This window comes from Pantherophis guttatus, chromosome 1 (genome assembly GCF_059756535.1).
Source record: "Pantherophis guttatus breed Tessera chromosome 1, ASM5975653v1, whole genome shotgun sequence".
NCBI lineage: Eukaryota > Metazoa > Chordata > Lepidosauria > Squamata > Colubridae > Pantherophis > Pantherophis guttatus.
The window spans coordinates 280,862,968-280,875,024 of NC_142063.1; the positions used below are offsets into that span (position 1 = coordinate 280,862,968).

General features: G+C 35.4%; 1 protein-coding gene and 1 long non-coding RNA gene across 3 annotated transcripts in view; one reads left to right on the forward strand and one right to left on the reverse strand.

The window, feature by feature from the left end:
- Positions 1-4,136, reverse strand: LOC117671929 (uncharacterized). Its single transcript, XR_004593054.3, has 2 exons — positions 4,049-4,136; positions 1-721 (listed from the first exon to the last, which is right to left on the reverse strand). It is a non-coding gene; the product is annotated as an uncharacterized LOC117671929 (long non-coding RNA).
- The window catches only part of DRC8 (dynein regulatory complex subunit 8), a 24,236-nt gene continuing 16,297 nt past the window's right edge, over positions 4,119-12,057 (forward strand). The window contains exons 1-2 of one of the 2 annotated variants that reach the window (XM_087883003.1): positions 4,119-4,213; positions 11,231-11,315. In XM_087883003.1, the coding sequence (XP_087739129.1) occupies positions 4,180-4,213; positions 11,231-11,315 (119 nt within the window). In that variant the 5' untranslated portion in view covers positions 4,119-4,179. The remainder of the gene's footprint in view (positions 4,214-11,230; positions 11,316-12,057) is intronic. The other variant, XM_034428218.3, reaches the window with a different exon arrangement.

Consider the following 12,057-nt stretch of genomic DNA (forward strand, 5'->3'; position numbering starts at 1 on the left):
TTCATATAACAATGGATAGATTTTCATTTTTTACAAGGACTGAGGTTCATCAGCCTGAAGTTCAGGTGCAAAATATCAGATCTAGAAGATAAAGAGATATAAAGAATTAAGGGACAATATTTTCTAAATTCTTGAATAAATGACCACTAAGAATTGCAATTTTGCCATTTAGTTTAGGAGGAAAAGAACCATTTTGTTATTTTTTTTACTGTTAGTTGGGTCTTAAGAATGTTTCTTGCAATATTTCCTATTAGTGAAAAAGCATACTTCTCTATCAGCTCTACAATATTATATATGTAATTGCTTTAGAATAAGTAAAACCGAATATAATGATGATATTATCCATTCAGCTGTGTCCGACTCTTGACAATTCTATGAGCCGGGTCTCTCTATGCCTTCCAATCTTACACTACTTCTTTGAGTTGTTCTATGCTCTGGCTGGTGTCCACTTTGATGGTGTCCAGTCATTGTGTTCTTTGGCAGGTTGGTTTCCTTTTACTACTAACTCTTCTGAGCATAATTGCTTTCTCCAGTAAATTCTCCCACAGGATATGGCAAAAATAATTGAGATGCAGTTTTGTGATTTTTGCCTTCAAATTACATGTCTGGTGTTGTGTGCTCCAGTACTTGCTTGCTAGTCACTTCTGCTGTCCAAGGAATATGCAGGGGCATTTTCCAGCACCACAGCTCAAACGAGTTGATTTTCTTCTAAAACTGAAAACTGAACATAGTGTCCAGATTAGAGATTAAACATGAATAGAATTATACAAAAATGCATCACTCACAATGAACCATGCAAACCAATTTTCACTGAAATTGAAGTATGCAAATATATTAAGCATTCAAATTTCACTAATCACAATGGAATTAGATAGCAATTAGAGTACTTGGTAACAAACAGAGTGTTATCTATCTTCATTTTCTAGTACCAGAGGTGCTTATAAGTAGCAAATATCTTCTAAGGTGGGGGCCCCAAATCATGGACTGCAGTACTGTTTTGTGGCATCTTCGGAACCAGGCTGTACAAGTGGCAGGCGAGCATGCAAAGCTTAATTTGCACATGTGCGGGAGGTAGGTTGCGTGCAGAAAACCACCACCCCCTCGCCACCACTGCTACTGCTGGAGCCAGAAAGGTTGGGGACCACTGTTCTAAGATATCTTGGATACTAATATCTCTACTGTCAATAATTTCAGTATACCCCTTCCATCTTTATTTGTATTGAAATCGAGTATCTCTTCATTTAGCACAGCTATTTGAGGTTCAAACTTCCAACAAGTTTGCAGATATTTTGAAGATTTGCCTTGCTTTTTCATGTGTTTCCATCTTTATTGTCTTTACAAATGTAATATTTGTTGTTGTCTCTTTTATCAGCTATCTGAAATTCTTTGTTAAATTCCTTCCTTAGATCTTTGTCTTTCTTGTTTTTGACATTTCTTTTCAACAATTTCCATCATTTTGTTCTGATATCCAGTTTTACTACTTCTGTTTCTTGTTCTCTGGGTGCCTCTTTTCACATTTATTCTTAATAACTTTTATGATTTCCTTCCACAGTTCCTCAGATTCCCTATCAATGAGGTTAAGGAATTCAAAACAATTCCTGATGTTCTGTTTGATAAATGTGGGTATATGCTCAAGATCGTATCATGAAAATTGGTTGGCTTTCTTCCTCTTTAGTTAAATTTGGGACTTGCCCATTAGCAGTCTGTGATATAGTTCCACAGTAAGCCCCTGGCCATATCTTTGCCATTATAACTGATGTTTACCACCTTCTTGTAACAGTATCTTGTAACTATCTTATTTCTGTGTACTCTATCTGGTAAAGTCCATGTGTATAGGCATTGTATAGGCATTTTATAGGCAGTTGTGACCCATTGTATAGGCATTGTATTTTTCCTTAATATTTCCAATTCAGCATTCCAGTCAGCCCCCAAGCAGTATATTCTACTTGCATGTTCTGTTGGATTTCAAACTGAACTTCACGATAAAATTAATCAACCATCTGTTCTTCTGCATGAGTGATAGGAACATAAACTTGAATGACTGTTATACTGAATGACTGACTGCGAAATCCGATTGATATTATTTGGGCATTGACTACATTCTGCCCAAGTACTTTATTTGCTATATCTTTCCTGACCCAGAAAGCAATGCCATTCCTTCTTTATTTTTCATGTTCTGAGTAATTAACAGTATGATCTTCTGACCGTAAGTCAGAAGTGTCCAATTCTACTCCATTTCACTTAGCTGATGCCTAAGATGTCAATATGTAATAATTTCATTTCATGCTTCACTATGTTGAGCTTTCCCAGTTCTATGTTCATGCTGAAATTCCATTTTGTAACTTTGGATTCTTTTTCTACATAGCAACATCAACAACAAGACACCCCAAAGACTTTAGCCTAGCTACTTCATAAACACCATTAGTATTCTGAGTGTCATTTAATCAGAGAGTTCCATCATCTGGCATTATTCACCAATATTCACATTGTATATCCAATCCATGTGGTTTTCTTGGTAAAACACAGGATTAATTTATTATTATCTTCTCTGGTGCAGCATGAAACATTTTTCTATTGTCACTACAATAAAATATGTATGTATATATTTATTTTATTTATTTATGTATTCAATTTATATGTCATGCATTTTGACTAGAGGCAAATCTAGCTGGTTTACAGCAAAAGAAAAAGAAAACATTAAACTATTAAGATAGTAAATATTAACATTAAAATTAACAAAGAAGGCAAAGAAGGCAGCAAGATACACATGGGGTAGAGATAGAATCTTCTCTCAGTCCACTAACCACCTCCAATATGACATGCTCCCATGGGAGTCCCAAGCCAATTGGCAGAGCCAAGGTTTTAAGCCCTCATGGAAGGCCAAGAGTGGGTGCAGATATTCTGCTTCTAGAATCTTCCTAAATTGCTGCTGTCCATTTGACGTGCCTGCTTGCTTTAGGTGGGACAGCAAAGCAATGACCTTTCTAGGATTAGATATACAGTAAGTGTTTTTTAACTTATCCTTTCCAAGAACATCCTTCCTTCTGCAATGAAGCAACACAGCTGGAGTTTTGGGGATGCAATTGCTTAAAGACAAAGTATACAAACTGACTTAAAATGCATATTTACTTGCCACTTTTTCCAAAAGTTTATGATTCAAAATAAAAATATTATAACATGCATGTAAATGCACATCATTTTTTTCTAATATTAATCATAATCATTAGTTTATTTGTCAGGCATATATAAGATAACAGGTAAAACTATAAACATAATTTGAATACATGAAAAGAGTAAGTAAAAAGGAATATTAGGACAGGGACGGTAGCACACTGGTGCACTTACGTATATTCCTAATATGAGCTGCAAGTACACAGCTGCAACAGTGTATCTAAAATAATTTTCACCCCTAAAACTCATAATCAGTTCACATAAAACACAAAGGATATGATTTATGAACAGCTGTTTTATAAAAGTGGTTCACGGCTTAATGTCTCAGCCAATTGTAGTATACTCAATAAACTATGATTAAAACAAGTAATCATTTGGCACCATACCAAAACTTACCCCAAACTCCAGATTAAACAATTTTGCATGTCAAAACAGAAGATAGATTTATCTTGGAAGCATTCATTCTTTTAAAAATTCATGATTTTAAAAAGAATTAAATCCGTCAAAAAATTATCCAGAGGAACGTATGCACGTTTAACATTTATAAGGCTTACCAAATCAAGGTTCAATCCTTTCCACCTGGTATCTTTTGCCCAGCAAGTTCCTGTTTTTAGTAAGTACTTCACACCCTATGCTCTTCGTAAGAAGATTCCTAATTTCCAAATTGTAATGCTGTGTGTGACTTTGAGGCAGATTTAGGTGATAGATGGCCTCTTCTTTCGGCAACCTGGTAATAATTATAAAAAGGAGGGAACCTGTGCCTTACGTTAAAAACCAAGCCACACATTTCTGAGAGGCACTTTTAAAAAGCACATTTAGCACATTGGGAACCAGTTCGCTGCTGGCAAAAAACCCAGCAGCGCTCGGGACACTTTACCTGCAATGAAATTGCGCCTCCACTTGAAGGTCCGGAGGGAGGCAGGAACGGCGACCGGGAAAGCCGAGAGAAACTCTAGCTGGGACCCAGCCCGTGTCGAACGTCTCCATGGCGACCGCTAGGAGACCGCCATGGCGACGGAGGAGCGTGAAGGAACCGCTGCGGGTAAGGACGGGGGATTAGAGAGCAGCTCCACCGTTTCCTCTCTAATTTGTACCTCCAGCCCGCTATCTCCTACACTTTTTTAAAAAAAAGGCTTTTTTTTTTTAATTGTAGGAGAGTTAGGTTACATCTTTTTCCTGGCCTATCCCCTCATCTTCAAGTTTATTTATGTTTAGTAGGACTTTCCTCAGTCTCCCAGTACAGTCCCGGTTTTCTTTCCCTTCTTTCCTCACACGACTCCTCGGGACAAAACGTAGCCATGTTCCTCCATCCCTTGCGGGGCTAGAGATAAAATTCTGCACTTCAAAACGCCTTTTTGTTATCAACGATAGAGAATTCTAGCAATGCGAGCCTTTTCCAACTTAATACAGGCTTCGTTCCTGTTTTAAAGCATTCATTGATGTTGGATTATTTGGTTTGCTGCATACTTTGAGAACTGGGAGTGCTGCCCTTAAGATAGTCCCTTAAGATAGTCCAGAGCAACTACTTTATTAATTCAGCCTAAAATGGATACATAAAATATGACATTTAACCCCTGCTCCCCCAAAAACATTGGTACCTCGACTGTTATTAAAAATCATGTGTGATTCACAATCATTCATCTTTAAAGAACCAAAAAGCTGGTCTTGTTACTGTGACTGTGTCCTGTAGTTTATGTTGAATCAAACAAGACTATATTTTAGTGTAAAATGTAGACTCTGGATATTTTATGCTTCAATGTGTCATGAAAACAGCAAAATGTGATATTTTAGTGAACCATGTTTATGTGAATAATGGGTAGGCTTATTTTGCAAACATAGGCAGTATTTTAACATTCTTAGGGCAACCAAGATAAATATAGCTCTCCCAAATCCAAACAAATTGGATAAAGAAAGTGATAAAATTTGAAATGTGTATTTACTTAAAATGTATCAGAAAAGAAAGATTTAACAGATTTATTCACAAATGCAACATTTAAGTATACAAATCCAGGCATGTCTTTATGTCTTTACAAATCAGGGCATGTTGACCATAGTATTTGTAAATTATAGGATAGGAATGTGTTTACAAGCTTTGTTGACATTTTTAGAAAATTTATAGATCTTAAAGACCTTTTTCAAATGTTTGCCCCTGGCCAGTGACTTCATACCCATCCTGAATATTCATTATAAAGAGTAGCAATATATAAAAGACATTTGTTTAAATGAACAGGATAACTCTTTATCTGTATACTTTATATGTATTAAAAAGAAAAAAATAGTCTGTGGAGAAATATTGTTACTGTACTGGACCAATGCAGAAAACTTCCACAACTTATCAATTTATGCATATCCTGTTTTCTTATTGAGCACTACTAATAGAAAGATAAATTATAATAAAAAATTAAATGCTGAGAGTCATTTAAAATTGTAATTATAGCTTTTTATCCCTCATAAAACAATACAGTATCTTGATTCTTCATCACTTTTGTCATTTTCTTGTGGATGACCTCCAGTTTAACAATGTCCTTACTAAAATGAAGCATAAACAAGACATGATTTTCAGAGACATGATTTTCTATGTTGAACACCATCGTCTAGTCCTTGACTTACAACAGTTTATTTAGGATCGTTTAAAGTTACAATGGCACTGAAAAAAGTGACTTACAGTATGACCATTTTTCACAGTTACAACCTTTGTAGCATTCCCCAAGATCGTGTCATCAAAATTCAGATGCTTGGCAACTGATTCATGCTTATGACCATTGCTGTATTCCAAGGTCATTTGATTATCTTTTGCAGCCTTTTACAGGCAAAGTCAATGGGGAAGCCCGATTCACTTAACTAAATTACTAACCTATCAGCTACAGTGATTCACTTAACAACTGTGGCAAGAAAGGTCTTAAATGGGGCAAAACTCACTTAACAAATGTCTCACTTAACAACAGAAATTTTGGGCTCCAAATTGTGGTCATAAGTCGAGGACTACCTGTATACACACTGGATACTATGCTCCTGTTACAATAGCCTAATATTATACCTTTATAAACAGCCACATCACACTTCTGATACAGATAATAAGACAGAAGGTGTTACTATTTATTAATAGTATTAATAGTATTATCTATATAATATATATAATCTATATAATACTATATAGTATAGTATATATAGTATTATATATACTATAATACTATATAGTATTATATATATATTATCTATGTAATACTATATAGTATTATAGTAATACTATATAGTAATACTATATAGTATATAATGTACTATATTATATACCTTATCTAGTAAAATATGATAGGCTACTATCATATTGTTTGCTAAAATCAAAATATGTTTTTAATATTCCGGTAATGTATAAACTATAGGTAGTCCACAATTTATGACCACAATTGAACTCAAAATTTCTGTTGCTAACCAAGATAGTTGTGCCCTATTTTATGACATTTTTGCCCCAGTTAAGCGAATCTGGCTTCCATTGATTTTGCTTCAGGGGCAGGTTCCAAATCCCGTCGCTACCAGTTCGCTCATGCATGCTCACGTGCAGCGCTTCTGCGCATGCACAGAAGCGTCCAGGTAAGTGGGCAGAACCTCCCGCTGCCGCCGCTACCAGTTCACCTGATCCGGAGTGAACTGGTAGCAACCCACCACTGCTTTGCTTGTCTGAAACTAGCTGAGAAGGTTATAAATGGTGATCACATAACCCCAGGACAGTGTGATTGTTATAAATAAACACCAGTTGCCAAGCACCCAAATTTTAATCATGGGACTATGGGGATGTTACAATGGTTGTAACTGTAAAAGCCAGCCTTAAGTCACTTTTTTCAGTGCTGTTGTAATTTCAAACTGTCACTAAACAAACAGTTGTGAGTTAAGGACTACCTGTAATATCCTTGTTCCAAAAAGATAATGCATGCCCTTGCATGTTTTATTCCAGATAACCTCATACTAGTGTAGTAATAATATGTTCCTTTCTTGAGATGTTGAACTCAGTGCCTTAATACATTGCACAATAACAGTCAACATATTCTAATAATTACTCTTTAGGGATTTTTAATCTATCTAAGACATTGCAAGGTTAAAGAGTCCTGTGGGATCTATTATGTTATCATATATCATTTATTTTCTTTCATATACATCTCTCTGTGTGTGTAGTTATACTAACACACATGCAAATATTCCACTAAGTCTGTCATAATAGTATACAATAAGAGGAAAAAAATTAATAAAGAACTTATTCAACTGTTCTGCAACCTCCTTATCCTCTTTGTTACTTTCTTTAATTTCCTTATTCAATTACTTCCTGGCAGATTTCCTCCTCCTTATGGTTTTATTGTCAGTTTAATTTTGTTCTGTTATGTTATTCAAAAATCTCTTTTTGCATCACATTTGTTTTTAGCAGGTTTTAGAAACTTAAAAAAAACCCTTCTTTTTAGTAATAGTAATGCTCTCACAATGTGAGTTGATTTGGTGCTTGATTCTTTTAAAGTATATGAAAGCTGTGTTTTCTCTTTGACTCACTGGGTTTGCAAACATTTAAAGCCATCTATTATCTATAACTCTTGCCTCTCCTGGTCTTCTAGATTTAGGACAGCTATTATTCTTTCCTAACCTTAAAACTAACTGCGTTGTTCCTAATGCTTTTTTTAAATTATTTTCTAATTATTAACAAAATAAATTATTAACAAAAGAAAAGATAAAAGAACAAAACACAATGATAATAGTGATGGAAATAGATATGTTGACAAAAAGAAGACAAAATGGAACACATAAAAATGCTTTAACAAAAAAGTGAAGAAATGCAACAAAGGAACAAAAACATAATATGATGTCATTATAATAAAGAGATACAATTCTATATATACTTGTCTAATGCAAATATTCAAATATGTATTTCCAACAATCTTTTTTTTTAAACCTACTGTATAAATGAGTCCCATATTTCATTATACCTCTATGTCGATTGGCAATCCACTCATAAGTGGCAAATGCAGTCAGGTCTGAACTAGATTACTGTTTATTTCTTTTTGGTGTAGATAAAAGGATTTTTGTTACTTTAGGTAGGATCAACAGTATAAAACAATGATAGAATAAGGTTCCTTGCATTCATCTATTAGTCAACTGGTGGCATCACTAATTGATTGATAGTATTCTCAATATTTCAAAGTCAGCAGAAAAAGATAATCATAAGTCAGGCTTCTATTTGCTTGTGAGGAATTAGGGAACAAAAATATTGTAAAACTGCTTGCTGTTGTATAGGAAATCTCACTATTCACAATGCTGGTGTACTTACCCCCTCCTGATTCACGCTACATTTGTTCATATTCAATATTCATACGTATTCAATAGTGGTTTTGAATAAACCCCAGATATTCTAGAGAGATTTGATTCCCATGTATATACATATTTATGTAGGTGTGTGGATATACACACATAAACACACTTTTAGGGTGTCCACTAATTATAGCAAATATGACTTTGTTGGATTTCCTTAGCAATTACATCATCCTCTGTAACTGTTCCTTTATCCATAAAAATCCTAAACAATCAAGGAGACATCATACATACTTTCATTTAATATTATAGTCATGGTTTCCAATTGGTTCTGTAAATTAAGCAGTAGTCTAGAAGTAGCTTATCATTTTAATCCTACACTTCTGCTCTAGGAAGTTCCTTGATAAATTGCTTTAAGATACAATGGGCTGTATCTAGAAATTTAACCTGTTTTTGGTGATCCTACAATAGTTTAATTGAGGAAAACAATCTACTACATTGGTTCTAGGCTCAGTGAAATAAAATAAATTTGGTCGCAATTTACTTGTCCACTTGATCTACCTGGGTTTAGTCTAAATGTGGATCAAATCTCTATCCATCCAGTGTATTTTAAATATCAGACAGGTTTCCCACTCCATCCTGAAATACACAATATGGAGTATAGTCATGGTGGGGCTCACAGCTGTGAATATATTTTAGGAATCTCTATGCCAGCAGTTTAATTTAAAACATGTATGCAAAAACACATTCACATAGTCATGTCAATCTTTTTGTTTTCATGGTAAACATCTTTTTGTAGAACATCACATGTAAGTTAGAAATAGTATGGCAAAAACCCCAAAAATAGTATAGCAAAAAAGAGACAACATAAATGCAAAGAAAATAAAAAGACCAGAACACATCCTCTCCAGCAGCTAACACCCTGATAAGCAGGGATCAACACCAGATAAATCAAGCAGAAAACAATGTCCTAATCAAGGAACTACCAAGGAGAAAGCTATGCACCCAGCAACGCTGGCAGAGCAAGCTACTGTATATAAACAGGTAACAAACCCCTATTTATACATACTGGTGATGTTACCTAGCTGAATAATGAAATGTCTGCAAACAAACAAACAAGCTCAGAGAGTACCTGGGCTCCATAGTTCAGCCCTGAGTAACTTATGTTTTCTTCTATTGGAATTTAGGTACTCGGCCAACAACAATGATTATCAGCCTTCAAGAGTATATGCATACTTACTTACATTCCCAATCTATACATCTCTAGCATTATCACAACTGTTCCTTTATCCATAAACATCCTAAACAATCAGGGAGACATGACACATTATCTTATTCCTTGCTTAATGCCAAATTATTCTCAGAGCATTCAGTTTATTCTGGTACATCCTCTATTTCCATCAAAGGGTGCTTCTACTGCATTCAGCATATGATTAATGCAATGTCGTATTTAACCCTAGCACACCAAGATTGAGGGATAACTGAATAACAGAGTTGGAAGGGACCTTGAAGGTCTTCTAGTCCAACCTCCTGCCTACCACTTCAGACAAATGGTTATCCAATATCTTCTTCAAAACTTCCAGTGTTGGAGCATTCACAACTTCTGGAGGCAAGTTGTTTCACTGAGTAATTGTTCTAACTGTCAGGAAATTTCTCCTTAGTTTTAAGTTGCTTCTCTCCTTGATTAGTTTCTACCCATTGCTTCTTGTCCTGCCCTCAGGTGCTTTGGAGAATAACTTGACTCCCTCTTCTTTGTGGCAGCCCCTGAGATATTGGAACACTGCTATCATGTCACCCCTAGTCCTTCTTTTCATTAAACTAGACATGCCCAGTTCTTGCAACCATTCTTCATAGGGTTTAGCCTCCAGTCCCCTAATCTTCTTTGTTGCTCTTCTCTGCACTCTTTCTAGAGTCTCCACATCTTTTTTACATCGTGGCGACCAAAACTGGATGCAGTATTCCAAGTGTGGCCTTACCAAGGCATTATAAAGTGGTTGACATTCACATCCAGAATTGATGAAAAAGAGAAAATTGGGACAGTGACAGTCAGACTGACAGTGAAAACAGAATGAAGGCAATTGATTACTTCCCACTTATTTATCCACCTGTGAGATATAAGACCCAAATATTTTAATCCTCACAATTCATAAACAAGTCTGGTTCACAAAATCAAATGTTTATTGGAGATAAAATGAAGAAATATAAAGCGCAAACGCGGCCTCTTAGACCCTTCCCAAATGGATTGAGTTCAAAGAGCGCAAAAAGCAGTTTTCAAGCTACACATTTTATACTCCTCTACACAATGCATACCACGCCTAAGAATCCCTCCCAACTCCCCTTTATTATCCTAAGTCATTCTTCAAGTTGTTTTACACTTTAAAGGGTCATCTTGACATTTCCTGCCTAACAACAACTATCTTATCATGTTTACTTTTAACTTCACCTTGGGCGGATGTTCCTTTTTACTAATAATGGTCTTGCCCAAAGTGTTCCTGTCTCCAAGGGAGCATTTAGCAAGTCATAACACATTGTCTCTACTAATTACGATTTGTGATCAGTTTGCAACAGTAAGAACATCATGGCTTTTTAATACATTAACCACTTTTATAAAAGAGTAACTTATTATTCATTTCCTTCACACCTATATTATGCCTAACAAGCAAGCTAGCTCTGGAAAGCTCAAAATGTTTGCTATGCTGGTTCTAATGAACATTTTACTGCTAATTTTGACAAAAAGTATACTATGATTGATTTTTAATTCCTTGCTTTATAGAATCTGCAGTAGCAGAAATCCAAAAGAAGATCACTGAAGCCTTTGAAGTGTTTGACCATGAATGTAATAAAACTGTGGATGTCAGGTTTGGAAAATTTATTCTGTTAAGAATTAATAGCCCTAATAATAAAGCAGTGTGGGTTAATAAAGACAACTATTTTAAAGAGAAATGTGAAACATTTTGATTGGTTTTAGATTAATTAAGTTAGCCCCAATGTGGTTGGTTGTCTGTGTTGCAGAATGGAAACTTCCCAGAAATCAGGAATCTCAGATCAGAATGGTTTGGCTGAATGCATAAGGGAAGAAGTTAATGTTATGCACAAATCAGAGATTTGGGAAACATCTGTGTTTACCATATAAAAAGCAAATGGAGAAGGGAGGGAAGTTCTGTTCTCTTTGTTATGGAGAAAAAGCCTGAAGTGTGAAATTTTGGGTTTGACAAAGATTAACAGAGAACAAGTTCTAGTTTGGTTTGTTTACTATAGTTACCAGATTTCTGGGTTGTTGTTTTTTTTTATTTGATTTGATTTATATGCCGCCCTTCTCCGGAGACTCAGGGCAGCTTACAATGCGTTAAGCAATAGCCTTCATACTTTTGTATATTTTTATACAAAGTCAGTTTATTGCCCCCACAATCTGGGTCCTCATTTTACCTACCTTAGAAAGGATGGAAGGCTGAGTCAACCTTGAGCCTGGTGAGATTTGAACTTGCAGTAATTGCAGGCAGCTGATGTTAATAACAGTGCTTTAGTCTGCTGCGCTACCAGGGCTCTGTTGAGCTTTTCTTCCTACAGTTGGTTTCTTACAACCCCTTTGCCTTTTTTGCT